This window comes from Malus domestica, chromosome 09 (genome assembly GCF_042453785.1).
Source record: "Malus domestica chromosome 09, GDT2T_hap1".
NCBI lineage: Eukaryota > Viridiplantae > Streptophyta > Magnoliopsida > Rosales > Rosaceae > Malus > Malus domestica.
In genome coordinates, this window is record NC_091669.1 from 7,611,368 (window position 1) to 7,628,440 (window position 17,073).

Sequence of the window (17,073 nt, forward strand, 5' to 3'; positions counted from 1 at the left end):
TGCTCTGCCAGTCAATGCTCAACCCGAACATTACACCTTTGTTTGTGTTGATGTCGTGGCATCAGGTCGTGCATAATTTTATCATATCGTAACAGAAAGTTACCATAAAGCAGCAGTGAATGGTAGAATCGTGGAAGATAATAATGATTAAATTGTTTTGCATTAATATTGTTATGTATCTTTAATCAAATCAGAATCACACCCAAAAATGAATCTTCCTTCTTTCACAACTGTTTTCTCACTACTTGAGTGGCTCCTTCACATCCCATTTATTCAGCCTTTTCTTTGCCTCTTCCACCTGCAATTCAATTCAAATGTATGTTTTCGTATTAATAAAGATTATATAAAAATAAATAAAAATAAAAATCACTTATAATGTCAATAAATCATGCAAGATAAATCCCAAAAATAATTATAATAAAAAAAATTTAAAGTAAAAGAAAAGTGGCGCTCAAATCTAATACCTCTTTGTTCCAGTCAGTCCGAATGGTCACCCACAGTAGGATGAGTGTTTGCATCAATGTGCCCCCCACCATTCCTAACCATATTCCCTACAAAATTATCGCACATAATTATTATAGTCGTCATCATTTGTATGATATTTTTTTCGATCACATTAGTGCATCATATGATACGACAATTAATGTTAGTAAACATTCGCATTATGCGATTAGATTAATTTATTAACGAGAACTACGAAATTATATTTTTCAATTTGATGTTGATTTTTTGTACCTTGGCGCCGAGCTTGAAGTAAAACCCTAGAAGCGCACCAAATGGTACTCCAACCACGTAATAACATCCAACATTCACATACGCAACAAAAGCTTGCCATCCACACCCAACAGCAACACCTGAATTCGTGCACTTACATTAGTTAGCATATGTTTCATTTAACGTAGGCAAGTTCTGTTAGGGATGTCGGTACTACAAGATAGAGAATGCACAAGGTAAAGTAGAAAATGGACGCCAAGAATTTATGTGGTTCGGCAATTTATGCCTACGTCCACCAAACAAGGAATCTTCACTATATGAAAAAAGATGAATACAACAAGAGTAGTCTTACCAAGCCAAAGACAAGGCTTGATGGATACAAGAAAGTATAACACACACTTTCTATCACTCTAAACTTCACTCACACAATGTGTAGTGGAACACTCTCACTCTCACTCTTGGAGTGGAACTCTAGCTTTGGACTTGATCCTTTGCTACTCACTCTTCTCTTGATTTGTTGTTGGTTCACTACAACATCACACCCATATTTATAGGTGAGGGTTTGGCATTCTACTAGTTTCTAGTGTATTCTTCAAACCTCTAGCATAGAAAGATCTAGACTAGCCACAAAAGTGTGGCTTCTAGATCTTTCCATTTGCAACCAAGGAAGCTAGTACTCTCTAGCTTCTTCCATCAACTTAATAACATGCTAGAATTGTCTAGCATGCTCCAGCCATCTCTCTTGCTTACTAGAATAATCTAGAACATTGATCATGGGCTGGACCATATACCAACAAGTTCATGGACGAATGCTCCAATTTATATTTACCGGACAAAACTGGCTGGACTCCGTTAAGGAGGAGGGTGAGGGCCAGAAGCGGGCAGAGATCAGATACAGCAGCAGCCACGGCTTCACCTTCGGTGAAGGCGTAGCTCAACTTATGACGCAGTAAAAGAACAGCTATGGCTGCGAAGATTGAGATAATGAAAGAGACTACAGTCACCACCACAACTGAAAATGCTGTAGACTTTGGATGTCCAGCTCCAAGCTCATTACTCACTCTCACACTGCTTGCAGTAAATCATAAAAAGTAAAAGTAAGTTTAAATAATTCCATGTTCTCTACATAAAAACGTTTTGTGACCTATCAATATTTATGTATAGGACCCTTCATAAGAGGAATTCGAATCCATAGTGGCTGGAGCGGGAGATATCGACAATCATATTCTAACTGTATCGGGTTATCAACATATCATTCATATTATTGATACTTCCGATAATTGATTGTACAGCTTTTGATATCATTTCAATATGTTTATCGACATGGATTCAGCTCCGCCTATAGTGAAGCGGGATCCCTTTCATCGATGACCTTACATCAGGTGCATGTATGTAATATATATATATATATATATATATATATATATATGAATATGGCACTGACCTTGCAGCTGCATTTAGCCCAACTGAGATCATGAAGACCCATCCATTGATTGTCATGCTGCAATTAATTAAAAAAACCTCATATGTCAAACTTAATTAAAGACACAAAATTAGGTTTCTATGTAGAGTTGGTGGTTGGTTCTGAGAAACTAGCACATCAAATATTAACCACCTTCGACTCGGAGAGAGCATGACATGACGGTTGCAATTGTAAAGAATTATTGTTTTGTTGTCCCACGCTTGGTGCTCTTAATATATAGAAGAGGATTGGAACATTAAATAAAATGTGCCACACACTAGACAAAATAAATTTATTTTCCAAGGTATATGATTGTAGTCTCTGTGCAACTAGATTTAACTTATTTACAGTCGTGTCATGATTCACCCACTAAATGGGACCAAATGATATTGATTTCAATCTAGTCCAAATCATGTAATGGATGATCACGAAACGAGGCATGTGTATTAGGATATGACTCTAGGCTGCTGGATTTAACCTAATCTCAATTATGTCACAACCATGTCTGTTACTCCCAAGTTTTCTAATTTCTTACTATTCTCATTATCGTTCCATAAACATATCATACTGAATTCAACCTAGTCTTAATCATGTCATGATCCGCTCACCAAATGAGGCCGTTACACGGCCTTCATGCGATGGTGAGGTCCATGCTAGTTAGACCCATTTTTAGGGCTAGTGGTCCAAGGATTGCCTAAAGCCTAAAAGCAGAAACTAGAAATTGAGAAAGAGATGTTATTTAGTTTAGCTTGGCTGGCAACTTCCATTTCTGTGCACCATTGAAACATGAATTAATAGAATTATGCCAAAAAAGAAATATTAGGAAAGAGACAAAACACAAATTTGCTTTTGGCTAGTAATAATGCATAGAAGACAAGAATATTTATCAAACAATGCAAGTGCCACGTGGGTATGAAATGAAATTAGAATTTGACTTGGAGACCACAAAGATCCTAGTCATTTCGTTCACATCTTCCATCTAGCCAGCAATTACATATGTGGAAAATTCCATCTAAAATGTAAGGCTAGGTCTCGACGCTTAAGCATAAGTAAATCCATTCAATCCTAATTCAAATAATACTTGCCAACTTAGATAGACAAAATAATATCATGACCACTTGCATGTAAACACGTGACAGGTTGCAGACTCATCGATCTCAACAAGTCTCGCAATGCATTACGATTCGTAATTAGTTGATTAAATTGTTAAATACTAAAAAACGAAGAATTAAAGGAGATCAAACTTGAACCAAAGTATATAAACATTATTATTTTTCGCTATTTGCAAAATCACCGAAAAGAAATAATTAACTATCTTTCCTTTTGAATTATAAAAAAATGAGTGAATGCAGATTCATTCACCTCTCAAATCATAAATGAAATCATTAGGACAATTTAGAGTTTACCTACTACAGCATAAAATATGTTGTTTTCACACTATTTTTTATATCAATAATTGAAGCCAACACGACAACTTAGATTCACCTCTTAATCCATTCATAAACCTCTCTTTTTATTGTTTTCTGAGACTATTTTTACTTATTTTTTATCAATAATTGACGCTTTGGTGAGCGAGAAGAAGCCAAGTCATCCACTGATTTTAATTAGAGATTCCTAACAACATGTGACCCAAAGTCTTGACCCCTTGATCATACACAACTACATTTGTGATTGGTAAATTGGTTAAGTTACTAGTTTATATGGGAATATTTTACACTTCTTCTTCTTGTACTTTTCTTTTATTTCTCACTTTCTATATTAAAAAAAAATTGATAATCAAGAAACAAAAATAGAGTATGCACATCATCTATTTTATTGCATGTATATCAATTGGCATCCAGATATTCGCCGCCTTAATTATTAAAAGAAAAAAATTGGTAATGCTAGAGATATTAAATTTGTAAACTAAATTGTGTAAACTAAATTACATAGAAGTTGAGGATATAGTTATTGCTTAAGTGTTGATAAACGTGTTCATTTCTTATTGGTGACAAGTCATTTAATTTGCAAATTTTGTTTACAAATTTAATCTACAAATTTTGTTTACAAATTTAATCTACCTAGTATTAACCGAAAAACAGTTGTCCTAGTACCAGCAAATACTAATAAAAGAAGTTTTTCTTGTGGTCCAAAATTTTTTAAGCGTGGAGCATCTGGTACACTAAATATCTTAATACAAAGGATTAAATATTTGGTATTTGGACCGGTTTTCCGTCACATTAAAAAAGTTTCTACTTATGGCCGAGTGTAAATAATTAACTATAGGGTTGGGGTCCGACCAGTATTGAGTAGTGACGTATGATATTAAGGCATACCTGTGAAGATCCAAGTATTGTCGTGGAAATAGTATAAGCATTTTTCCTTGGGGGTCAGGTCATTATAGAAGCACCTCTTCCTTGGGTAAGAAAAACAAGGAAAAGGAATTTTACATAGTTTTTTCACCCTTAATTTTTATTTTATTTTTATAAACAAAGATGTGTATAAGGTGAAATAAAAAATGATAAACAAACGCTATTTTAATTTTTCATAGACAATTGTCTGATTATGTTTGTTGAATCCGTTTAATTCATTTAATTCGACAATTAAAAATTAATCAGCGGTGTGAGAATCTAAAAAAGAAACTGACAAAAAACATGAAAAACAGTTAAAGAACTTTTAACCAGGGCTTACCAGATAGAGAGAGAGTCAAGGGCCAGCTCAGGGTTTTCCAGCAACCCAGCAAGCAAAACAAGAATCTGAAAGTACCACGTCTCCAGGCAAAGCATGACAGCAGACGCCACAGACAACTTGAAAAAACTGTACAATCCGCTGAAAGCTTGCCACGAAAACCCTGTCCACGTGTTCTTACACCTGTCACTCTTAACAATGTACACGAACTGTGCCACCACGGTGATCCACCATGACAGACTCAGCACCAGCGATGCACCCAGCAAACCCAACCCCACCTTGTACACAGCAACCCAGCTGAGCAAAATGTGGATAACTAGGGTTCCAGTCGATATATAAGCACTTGGGGCAACTATGCTTTGAGATTGCATGAACTTTTGGATCGGGAAGTTGACAACGTAGGCAAAGATCTGAGGGATCAGTCCGTACACATAAACTGCAGCTGAAGAAGCAATGCTTGGAGATTCACCAAGTAAAAGCAAGATTGGTTCGGAGAAGACGTAAATAATGGTGAGGAGTACACCAGGGAAAAATAGGAGGACTGTTGATCTTTGTAGGTATATGCCTAACATTTTGTACTTTTGGGCACCGTGTGCTTGTCCACATAGGGTTTCCACTGCGCTTCCCATACCCAACTGTTCGGACATAAGAACAAATAGTAAGACAGATGTCGGAATTACGGACTTTCTCGGTGTCAAGGACTGGTTTGAATTATTACAACTCATTAGATTGAGATGTATGTTGAATGAAAAAATGGATGCGAACTATTGAATTTTTTTTATTTCGAATCTCCCCAAAAATGGTCGGATTTAGAAGATTAAGTTTCCTTCCTGAACATTTCCAAGTTTAACTTAGATAAAACCTGAAAATCGACATACGTTTCTTCCTATTACATACATTTAATCTAGTGATTTATTCGATCCAAGATACCAAAACTCGCAAAATTTATCCACTAAATTCATTTCATGAAAGATGCAAATACGCTATGATCACTAAAATTATTTTATCAAATTTTGATCACCAAACAGTCTGTTAATAATTCCGTTGCATACCAAAAGACCATAGGCGAAGATTTGGATGCCATTGTTGCCGAGGGAGGAGGCGGCGAGCTCGAGATTACCAAGGTGGCCGCAAAACATTTGGGTGGACATGGACATGACATAGTTGATCATGTACACGATGATGGCGGGGGCGGCGAGGACGACGAGGAGCTTGGACTCGATCCATAGGGCAGGTTTAAGCCGCTGCGAAAACGGCTTGTAGGTGTCGCATAGTACTTGTTCCAGCTCTCCGCTTGCATGCTCTTCGTGAGCATGCTTTGAGGTGAAGGATTTGGTGGACGGAAGGGGACGGTAGGATTCCAACAGAGGATATTGGAGCTCGTTTTTGGGAGAAGTCATTTGGGAGATTTTAGTTTTGAAGCAATCTGCTGGGTTCAGCGCTGCTAGGTGCGGGAAGAGTGGTGTAGCAAGTTTGTTTAAGTAGGTAGTATTAGGAAGGGATAAATGATGGTTATGGGGTACGTGACAAATGGGATAGGTGAGATCTGGACAAACAAGAGAGATGATGTAAGATGGAGAGAGCCACCGTGGTGGAAGTTCCAAGTTTTGATTTGTGAGCCAAAACATTCAAATCATATGTCGATAGGCGTGGAACATATGGGTTGCTATTGAACAAAAAAAGAACAAAAAAGTTACAACGTGGTAATAATGTAATAATATAATGAAGAAATGATGTCTCTAAACTCTTATTTTGAAGAGCAAGTGGCTATTTACCGTAATGGTGGAAATGAGTTGAGTTTCTGCATGACGGTGTGAATTTGAACTTCATTGGTGGATAATCTAACATCTTATCTAACAAAATTTATTGTTTTGATGTACTGAACCGTGTTTACGATACTCTGAAAAATCTCTCATTACTTTATGTATTTTTTATCCTTTTTTTTTTATTCTCCATGCACCACTATATATTATTGTTTTTTTTTCATTCTACTCTGATTTATTCAATTTAATGACAAAAAATATACGTGCATGAGAAAAATAAGTTTGTAAAAATCACTTTTCTTTTTTTTTTTCTTAGTTCTTTGTTGCTTTATTCGATTCAAATACCAAAATTAAATATGAGTGACATGAAGAGAAAAGAAGTGTGAAAGTTAATTCCCTAGTGTGCACATATTTGATTTTTTTTCTAGACTTCATAAACTTTACTTGCATATTTCTAAAGTTTGAAAGCTTAATATTCAGCGTTCAAACAAATATGGGTTAGTCCAGTTGGCCAAATTCGAACCCCCTCTCTTTGGTCACCACATTCAACCTATATTATTTGAAAGCTTATTATAAAAATTGTACTTTTAATATTCAACGTTTCAGCAAATATGAGTTAAGCTAGTGAATCAGATGCGAATCCCCACTCCTTAATCCGTATGGGGTAAATCCGTAATGCACGACTTTTACTAATATAAAATTGTATCATTTTCAATCATTGAATTTATATGCACAAGTGTTGGAAATCAAGTTTAACATGGTATGGTAGGTGTTCATATTTTGTTGGACTTTCTAAAATTTAAAAGCAGAGAACAAGTTTCTCTTTTGCATCATATTACACTACTAAAACTAATATTTTAAATGCTATAGTTTATAATTGCTATTCACGTTGGCTGTCCAGCAACCCAGAGGAATAAATAATCACACAAAAAGCCAATTGGAAACTCCCTACTTGCGTAGACAATTCTGGGGAGTAAAATATTTGGTGACCGAAACATAACTTGCCTATATTATGAAAACGACTTGCATGAAATAGATTATTGAACAAGACGTTACGTTGGCAGTGAACCTGTAATATGTAAGTTTCTCTTCCATGTCATGAGCTGATCATATCTCTGACCAGTAATGTCAAGTTCACATCAGATCAGATTGTGCAATTGCAGCAGGTAAAAGCTACTGTTAAATAAACGAGGCAGAGAATCTCTGGTGTCTGCAACCAAACTTCAAGGAAGAATATTCAGAACCACCAAGGGGAGGAAAGCAACGAAAGCAACATCAAGTTCCCAGTGTGAAGACCTGCAATGCAGAAACGTGTACTGTGACAGGACGAAGTCTTGCGAGCAGAAGGGCCATTTTATAACTATTTCGTTTTTAGTTTTTTCGTTATGGATAGAAGGGATGGTGGGACGGACGCGGAAGAAATGTATATGAAATGTTATACAAAATGAAAGCTAAAATCCGAAACTGAAAACGATTTTATGTTGTTTTCAGTTTCGAGTTTTTGTTTCTGCATTCTCCTTCATTTCCCCTCCTCCTTTCCTCGACACCCCACTCTTCCTTGTTTATTTCTTCACCCAGTTATTGTCCCTCTATCTTTAGCACAAAAATAAAAAACTAAAAACAAAATGGTTATCAAACTGGATTTAAGTTTATAACGGAAAGATAAATTTGAAATTTTGTGTCAAAGTCACTTACCACTTTGTGCAGATGTTGCTTTAGGTACCGCTGGAATTTTTGTAGCTGCAACCCCACCAAGTTTTGGAACAAGTCAAATGAAAAGCAGTGTAAAAAGTGTGGCTGGAATATAAACCATAAGGAGCATAGGATACTAAATTCAACTAAAAAATGTAGAGCTTAACACATTTCTCGCATACTTTTCTTGCAAGATGATGGAGATTCAGAAGACAAAGACGGCCATGGAGCTGCAACGTTGTCGTTAAGATCACAAATGAAGCTGATTCCCGAAGTTTTATCATAAGTCGCATCCAAAGGCAAGCTCGGCAGAAGGCAGCCATACTCTATTGACAGTATAAACGGAAAACACAAAATTTTAGAGCAGCGAACACATTGGATAGTAAAAAGCTAGAACGAAAGAGAAGAATTGTTAAGAGAAAATTTTGTGAACGGATTTGTTCATATTAACCATATGAAAAGAACTGGCCTAGATGATTCTACAAACAGAGATTGTTAGCCTGATACACTTTCACTATTTTTATATGACACGTCAAAATTATCTCAAGCTCATCCTCATTGTATCATTAGTACAGATACAAGCATACGATAATTCTTGTTAGCTTAGCTAATGGTTTGTTAACATTTGATTAAAAGTAAATCAGCTGATGTGGCATCGGCTAATCATTCTAAGCTTCTGTCATATAAGTTTGTGCTTCTAATTTTAGTAAATCAGTACGCAAGTATTCCAAATTCTTTCATTTCTTTCTTCAAGTCCTACAACACACAAGAACCATTATTACTGTCACAGTATAGGAGAATAAGGGAGAAAATGAGAGTAAAGTTGCAAGTTGTCAACCAACAGAGTCGAGACAAAGCGAAAATGTATCATAGTAACGAAAAGTTGAAAGTGGCCAATTGTATGTTTCTATGATATATTAAGAAGTACCTTGTGAACCAACTGGTGCATCCAATTAGTAAAATCCACCCCCACGAACAATAAATCGGAAAAGAATATGCTAATCAGTATCAGTTTTCGCCAAAATGAAGAACTGAAAGAAGATTATATACTGTATTCGTTCATCCAATCAGATATAATAACACTGACCTTGAAGAGAGAAGTCCTTGAGGTTTATATGACATAGATTATAAACATTGGACACATTAGCTTTCAGCAACTTTTCTCCAAGTGATGCTGCACAATTCAAGGCCTGCAAGTTTGTAATGAAGCTCTGTTCTTGCAACCGGGAAACATAACTATCCATTGCATTGCAGCATGCTGTCTCATTTCTTATCACATTTGCACATTCTTTCACAACCCTTGTCATGTTGGGGAAAACCAGAGGACACACTGAACCATACGCAACGAAAACATTGAAGATCTATAAGTCAACATATGATTGATAACTCTGAAATAAAAGGGTCCTTAGGCTATTTGTGTGCTGACCTTTATTTACTTTGCAACTTGAAAGTCCTCTAAGAGTCTTATTCACAGAAGAAGGATCAAGGTTACCGGCCAGCCATCGTAGGACAATATTCTTACAATCATCAATCCTAGTTGAGTGCTCAGGAAACTCGTGGACCCCTTCCGAAGTTGGCATACCAATCGCGGCAATTGTTCTAGAAGCATCTAATATGGCATTTTGGCAAACTTGATCACAACACTCATTGACGGGATCAACGTTTTTACAAGCAGCAAGTAGTTTTGAAGAATCCACAGTGCTCTCAAACATATCAACCTCTGTAACAGGGCAAGAGGCTGCAGTAAGGTTTTCTGGTCGAATTGAGCAAATCTTTTGAATATTCTCGTTTGCTCCTTGACCCTCTAGGATCTTCTCAACATCTGAGAGGCAGTGTTTTGCATGAGTTGCATTCAAAGAGAGCATCCCAGAGGATTTACTTGAGTGTCCTATAAGAGTTGCTAAGGTGGCATCAAATTGAGGACAACAAACTACATCGGCCAATAAGGGTGCGAAGAAAGCCCAGCAGTCAGTTGCTGTTATGGTCATCATATTTACAGCCGCTGAAAAATTTAATGTACAGAGTCCTGAAACATATAACGAACCATCATGTGCTTCTCCACATTTTCCATGACATAAAAGTGCCTATTTGTTAAGCATTTTCTGATGAATTTCTGCACTAAGTGAACCATTCAAACTTCAAGCGTGCAACCTAATTAAAACTACTAGAAGATTCTTCACTAGAACTTGGACAATGTAGGATGCCTTCAACTTCTAATTGATAGATAAACTCACCGGACTTTATCTTCTTAGAGAACGACTAATCCTATCACATGGTAATTCACAAGAAGTATTCTTGACATTGCTCCTCGTACCTGATAATGCTGGGACGCTGTTATTCGTGAATGGCGTCAATGGTGAAGGGGCTAATAAAGGAAGAAAAGGCTGAGGGTTTACACCGGTTGCAACATCAGGAGCTACCGCTTCCGCATCCCTAACCGGGTCACAATGGGACTCATATACACCTGCAAACACGTTAACAGAACCTAAGCTCTCATAAGTAGAAAACCCAACTCAGTCATCAACAAGAAGACAGGTCTAATACATGAGCAGTCCTCAAACTTCAAACAAATAAGATAAACAATTAACATGCCAAATTGCCAATCCAATTGGAAACATATATTGAAACTACCACAACCCAATAATCTAATCTGCAGAAACCATAATATACCAATGTACCCATAAACTTTACTCCAACATACCAACTAAAAAATTTCCATGCTGAAATAAAACCCCACCCAAAAAAAACCTAAAGGGGAACACCAATCACTTGGTAGGACCAGTACAACTCAAAAAATGCCCAGTATAAATGCAGACAGAGAAGCAGTAACAGAAAGTATGAAACTTTCAACACTTATACAAATACAGGTAGAGGTTGTAATGCAAAAACCCAACTGATAATTTTAATGAAACCACAGAATGTATGAAATTTAGTAAGGACAATGGAAAATTTGAAGAAAAGGGAGATAAGCCGAATCACTTACAGAGAAGGAGAAGTAGAGTAAGAAAAATGTGAGAGACCCTTTCTCTCATTCTTGCATTTGTTCGGTGTCTAGTTTCCAACTTTAACATCTGATAAGTAACATTTGGAGATTTTAGGGTTTGAAACCAGGTGAAATTGGCAGGGGAAGAAGAAATGGGAAGCGGAGTGAGAGTGTCAGAGAGAGAGAGAGAAATGGAGTTCAGCCTCTCTCACTCCAGCCATGGCACAGTTCGCACGTGTGACGGAGGAAGCCACGTGTTGCGGTGAATGTCAGGGATGATCACGTGCTGGAAGCCCAAGGCTCTAGGGTTGGCACGTGAGCAGTTGCTTGTGTGTGTCGAGTTGTGTTGCGTTTAGGTGCGGCATGGCGGCTTTTGACCCGTCGGATGCCGGTCAGAAAAGGAGAGAGAGCCGTCGGATGCAAGCAAATTAGAGTATCTCCTTTCTTTTTAGGGCTATCTCTACATTGTACAGGGAAGAAGGATTTTTTTAGGATATTATACAGTCAACAAGTTTAAGGTGATTAAACTACCGATTTATTCGAAATACATGAATAACTACACGATCTTCAAATTAAATAAAATTTTTGTGTTATTTTAGATGATGATGCAAATAGAATGAATGGTGATGTTTTACGGTCACGTTAGTGGAAAATGAGGAATTTTCTCGTTATTAGGAATGAGGGATGTATTATCTTTATTGAGACTTTTCTCTTTATTTACTAACGTGATGTCATTTAATCGTGCAAACTTTATAATCGAAATCATTCATTCTCTTATCATCATATATAGAAACATTCATTTAATTTTAAAACACTATAGTCATCATATGAATCAAAGAACTTGACAATTCCCCATGAGGATGCAAGTCTAGACAACTTTCAAGTCGAATGAATTTTTATAGATATTATATTTAGATTTATGATAAGAAGAATAAAAGTTGGGGTTATGACCTTTACATGGTAAAATGATATCACATTACAGAGAAATGAGAGTTTTCATTCTTATTTGAAATAAGGGAAGTATTACCTTTTGCGGATAAAATGAATCATGATGTTTCAATTTTCTCATATTGCACATAGAAGTTCTGAAATAGTATCAAACCTAGAGGGAAGTATTATCCTTTTACTCATGTGATGAAAATATTGTTTACACTTTAGCCCTGAACTAGTCTTACGTCTATCATGTTATAGATATAATGAAAGACTTGGGAGGTCAAATAATTAGAAAGCATAAGAATTCAAAACATCAAAGGTGTAATGTGTGAAAAATGCAACCCCATAATCCATTTTGAAGATCGCCACATACCTAAAGAATGTAAAATTTAGTTGATTTTTTTTTTTTTTAAAGATAGTATCTACCCTAAGGATGGGGGAGTGGACTAAGTCTTATAATAGATTTGCCATAATAATGTGTTTCAACTTCGCCTTTAGCGAGAATCGAATCTAAAACACTTACAAGTCTTGACCATTCATGTAATCTAACGAATTTAATCCTCCCACATCATATTAGAATAGAATGCACATTTTGCACCTTAGCACTAATACATTTCTCTACGAGTCTTCTCCTTGTCCTTTTCCACTTTTCTTTCGACGCTCAATGCCAACTGGTTGAAAGACTACAATTATTTATTTCAGTTAACAATTCAATTCCTAGAACTAATCGTCAATTTTCCTTTTGACTGAAAATTTCAAAGAGATATATAATAGTTACGAAATGAGCGTTCTTGATAATTAAATAGATATAAATACACACACAAAATATTGTTCTTCGATTGTTTTTATTTTATTTTATCAAATCTTGTTCTTCGACTGGATCGCAGGGGAAGAGATAAATAGTAAGATTTACTGACGTTAGTCATTACCCCAAAAAAATTTAGGTTGAGAAAGTTATTTGTCTGTCCCTTCACACACCCATCATATTATGGAGCTTGTTATATCTTTATGATGGAAGACAATAGATAGTTGGATATTGCACAATAAAACTTACACAGCCATAGCAAGCACTTTGATGACAAGTGCTTCGTGATTTTACAGAAAGTGGAGAAGACAACGAGATAGAAGGGTGTAGGAGACGGCAAAGAAAAGGAAACGATATGGTACAAAGGGGATTTAATTCAAGAGGATTGGATTCCATTCGATTACATGAGTTTATTCCGATATAGTAGGCAAAGTGTTGGTAAGATGCATGTAAAAAAAATCTGGAAAAGAGTAGACCCCGGAGTTTTAAATTATAATTTTGGAAATTACTACAACATAGTAGGCAATTATATATGAAGGGTTCTTACCGGTAAGAACATGTTCATTAGGTGAGCTGAATATTTACAATCATTCTTACCAGTAAGAACCTTTGTAAATTTTCAGCTCTAATAATGAACGTGTTCTTACCAGTAAGAACACGTTCATATATGATTAGAGTCTTGTTTTGTACTAATTTCTAAAAAAAAAATTTAGGCCTTTGGTTCTACTCTTTCCTAGATTTTTTTTTTAATTATTCCGAAATAGTAGGCAAAGTGTTAGAAAAATACATGTCATAACAAGCCTCACGAGTTATCGCCAGAATGCAGGGCATGACTTGTCTTGACACGCTAACTCTCGTATCGTGGCATGCCAAAACATCGTTGTTGGCATGCGATGACATGTCACATGTCTTGACACGCTAACTCTCCCATCATGGCACGCCATAATAAGCCTCGCGAATTGTCGATATAATGCATGGCATGTCATAACATGCATTCTGCTGACAATTTGCGACGCTTGTCATGTTGGGGCCAACATCGATGTTTTGACGTACCACGATGCGAGGGTTAGCATGTCATGCCATGCATTTTTCTAACACTTTGACATGCTAACCCTCGTATCGTGTCACGCCAAAACATCGATGTTGATATGCTATGACATGTCATGGCATGCATTTTACTGACGTTTTGCGTGCTTGGCTTGTGATGGGAATGTTATGGGATTAGGATGCCAAGACATGTATTGCGGACATCTAAATTATTCTGAAATAGTAGGCAAAGTGTTGATAAAATGCTGGCATGCCAAGACGCGAGTGTTAGTGGAGCTATGACTTGTCTTAACATGCTAACCCTTGCATCGTGGCATGTCATAACAAGCCTCGCGAATGGTTGACATAATGCATGGCGTGTCATGACATGCATTCTGCCAACAATTTGCAACACTTGTCATGTAGGGGCCAACAATAAGTTTTGGCGTGTCACGATGTGAGGGTTAGCGTGTCATGTCATGCATTTTTTTAACACTTTGATATGCTAACCCTCGTATCATGGCATGCAAAAACATCACTGTTAGCCCCAACACTAGCCTCGCTTCTAAATAATTCCGAAATAGTAGGCAAAGTGTTGGCAAAATGCATGTAAAAAAAAAGATCTAGGAAAGAGTAGACCCTCTAGCCTTAAATTTTTTTTTAAAAAAATTAATACTATATAGTAGGCAATTATATATGACTAGTTCTTACAGATAAGAACATGTTCACTAATTGAGCCGAAAAATTACAAAGGTTGTCAGCGGTAAGAACGCATGTAAATATTCAGCTTCATAATGAACGTGTTCTTACTGGTAAGAACGCGTGTAAATTTTCAGTTCTACTAATGAACGTCTTCTTACCGATATGAACACATTCATATATGACTAGTGTCCTGTTTCGTACTAATTTATTTAAAAAAATAATAATTAGGCCTCGGGGCCTACTCTTTCCTAGAATTTTTTTTTTTAATTATTCTGAAATAGTACGTAAACTGTTAGAAAAATGCATGTCATAGCAGGCCTCGCGAGTTGTCGCCATAATGCAGGGCATGACATGTCTTGACACACTAACCCTCACATCGTGGCACGCCATAACAAGCCTCGCGAATTGTCGGCGGAATGCATGGCGTGCCATGACATGCATTATGCCGACAATTCGCGATGCTCTTGTCATGTCGGGGCCAACAAGAATGTTTTGGCATGCCACTATGTGAGGGTTAGCATGTCATACCATGCATTTTTCTAACATTTTGACACGCTAACCCTTGTATCCCGGAACGCCAAAACATCGTTGTTGTCACATGTCAAATGATAAATATAGAAACTCGGGATCCTACAATAATGGTTAAACGAATTTAAGTTATAACTAATTTCTTGTTATTTACCCTTACACCTTTTTTTGTTGTTGTTGGATTTCACCCTCACAGCTGAAACCCTAAACTTTTCGGTGCTAGAATACTTGGTAATAAAATGTGAACGAAGAGAGTCAGTGTCACATACTTCTAAATTTGGGGCTTTGTGCCCTTGTGAAAGGTAGTTGTCTCCCATTATATATCATGTATGATAACAATATGAATAGGAAAGTTGAAACCACCATCCACATCTGCATACGCGCAACAAGGCTCCAATATTTCGTAAAGAAATCAATAAAACAATGAACATAAATATCTGATCCATGTGAGATATGTTTCTAAAGACACTTTTAACGCGTAAAACCCTCTCATATGTGTGTGTGTGGGTAAATACATAATTTCAGGATTAATTTCAACGACCCTGAAATCGCGGTATACACAATGCAATGCAGAGAATTTGAAACTATTGGTGCTCAGAATTCACATGATATGCAGTGAACCCACCTCACCATGCAGAGCATCTCCATCACATGCAGTGAACCCCACCCGACCACCCTTTACAACCAATTACGTGATATAGGTGTCCAACACATTAGTTTGCAGACACGTACATGTTACTAATTGCTAGCCTTGACTTGTATTTTACTTGCCGATAATCGGAAAATGTTCTCTTGTCAAATTTATGTTGTTAGTTACGTAAATTTTGGTGGTGTCAAATTGTAAATCCTCATCAACTATTGATGATATTTATAAATTCAATGCGTCGAAACCTACATATATACTAGTTTAAATACCAAACATCACAGACTGAGTAATATTATTATACCAGACTTATATTGTCAAATAAATATTTACGTTGTTTTGCAGTGAATTTGAATCGCACACCTAACTTAAGCATCTTATACCTGTTGTTTTAGGAGTATGATCTGTCCAAGCAACAATTCCATCAAGTCTGTTCTCTGCGCGTCATCATTATAATAGTCCTATAAGCAAAAACCAGTTCATCATAAAACGCAAATATACAAAAGTACTGTTCTAGCTGATGGCATGAGCTCATATGACACTTTAATTCGTTATATGATCGATGAACTTATAAATGTGGACGGTTCCTACATCTATGTATGCTTAATATTGTAATATAAAAGGTAGTTAAAATTTGGTGAAGCCCATCTCTGTAGCTTGCATGTATAATTAGAGAACAACTTCATGATAAAGATATACTGTCATCATGGTGTGCTGGACGATTAACTGAAAATCATACTGAATGAATAAATTTACACATGTCGTTGAATTATTGGCATGAAAAGTCATTGCAGCAGTGTACACTGCCATATTAATCCTTCTCTTATAATTGGGGTCACTTGCTGGTAATTGGATCATGATGGAATATGTATATTTTACGTGCACGAATTGAGTACTATCGGTTTGTACGATTAATCGTTTATCGGATCATCTCATCGTCACCAAAATAAGTAGCTAGCTAGATAATAGGATTAGGAATGGAAAAGAAATGATCGGAGCTGGATTGTACCAACTTTGTCACATACTTAATTCTGATTGATACCCTCTATTGGGAGTACGTAAATTGCATAGAATCCAGCACGTATGTAGAAATAAAACCTACCATTAACAACAAATTTTAATTAAGCGTCATCTGGTGTCATCTACAGTGGCTGT

General features: G+C 36.5%; 2 protein-coding genes across 5 annotated transcripts; both read right to left on the reverse strand.

Annotated features, from left to right (window-relative positions):
- Positions 1-99: 99 nt before the first annotated feature.
- Positions 100-6,428, reverse strand: LOC103442922 (protein DETOXIFICATION 40). The gene is made up of 7 exons (XM_017334201.3): positions 5,896-6,428; positions 4,847-5,478; positions 2,159-2,215; positions 1,544-1,782; positions 736-854; positions 465-551; positions 100-298 (listed from the first exon to the last, which is right to left on the reverse strand). The coding sequence occupies exons 1-7, from the start codon at positions 6,241-6,243 to the stop codon at positions 242-244; spliced, it is 1,539 nt and encodes a 512-aa protein (XP_017189690.2). The 5' UTR covers positions 6,244-6,428; the 3' UTR covers positions 100-241.
- Positions 6,429-7,456: 1,028 nt separating this feature from the next.
- On the reverse strand, positions 7,457-11,730 carry LOC103442606 (uncharacterized GPI-anchored protein At1g61900-like). Of its 4 annotated transcripts, XM_008381411.4 has the most exons (8): positions 11,282-11,702; positions 10,613-10,762; positions 9,725-10,324; positions 9,386-9,628; positions 9,227-9,238; positions 8,481-8,624; positions 8,302-8,346; positions 7,457-7,902 (listed from the first exon to the last, which is right to left on the reverse strand). In XM_008381411.4, exons 1-8 carry the CDS (start codon positions 11,367-11,369, stop codon positions 7,844-7,846), a joined length of 1,341 nt encoding a protein of 446 aa, XP_008379633.2. In that variant the 5' UTR covers positions 11,370-11,702; the 3' UTR covers positions 7,457-7,843. The 4 variants fall into 4 exon arrangements, 3 of the variants coding, with proteins under 3 accessions (XP_008379633.2, XP_070661446.1, XP_070661447.1); XR_011571403.1 differs by lacking the exon at positions 9,227-9,238 and having other exon boundaries at positions 9,382-9,628; XM_070805345.1 differs by lacking the exon at positions 9,227-9,238 and having other exon boundaries at positions 11,282-11,730.
- Positions 11,731-17,073: the final 5,343 nt, after the last annotated feature.

Coding starts and splice junctions, on each gene's coding strand:
- LOC103442922 (XM_017334201.3), bottom strand. CDS start 6,243: ATGACTTCTCCCAAAAACGAGCTCCAATATCCTCTGTTGGAATCCTAC. Junction 855..1,543: donor AGTCCAGCCAGTTTTGTCCG/GTAAATATAAAT, acceptor GCACGAATTCAG/GTGTTGCTGTTGGGTGTGGA. Junction 552..735: donor ACTTCAAGCTCGGCGCCAAG/GTACAAAAAATC, acceptor ATAATTTTGTAG/GGAATATGGTTAGGAATGGT.
- LOC103442606 (XM_008381411.4), bottom strand. CDS start 11,369: ATGTTAAAGTTGGAAACTAGACACCGAACAAATGCAAGAATGAGAGAA. Junction 10,325..10,612: donor CAGCGTCCCAGCATTATCAG/GTACGAGGAGCA, acceptor TATATGTTTCAG/GACTCTGTACATTAAATTTT. Junction 8,347..8,480: donor TCCATCATCTTGCAAGAAAA/GTATGCGAGAAA, acceptor GTGGGGTTGCAG/CTACAAAAATTCCAGCGGTA.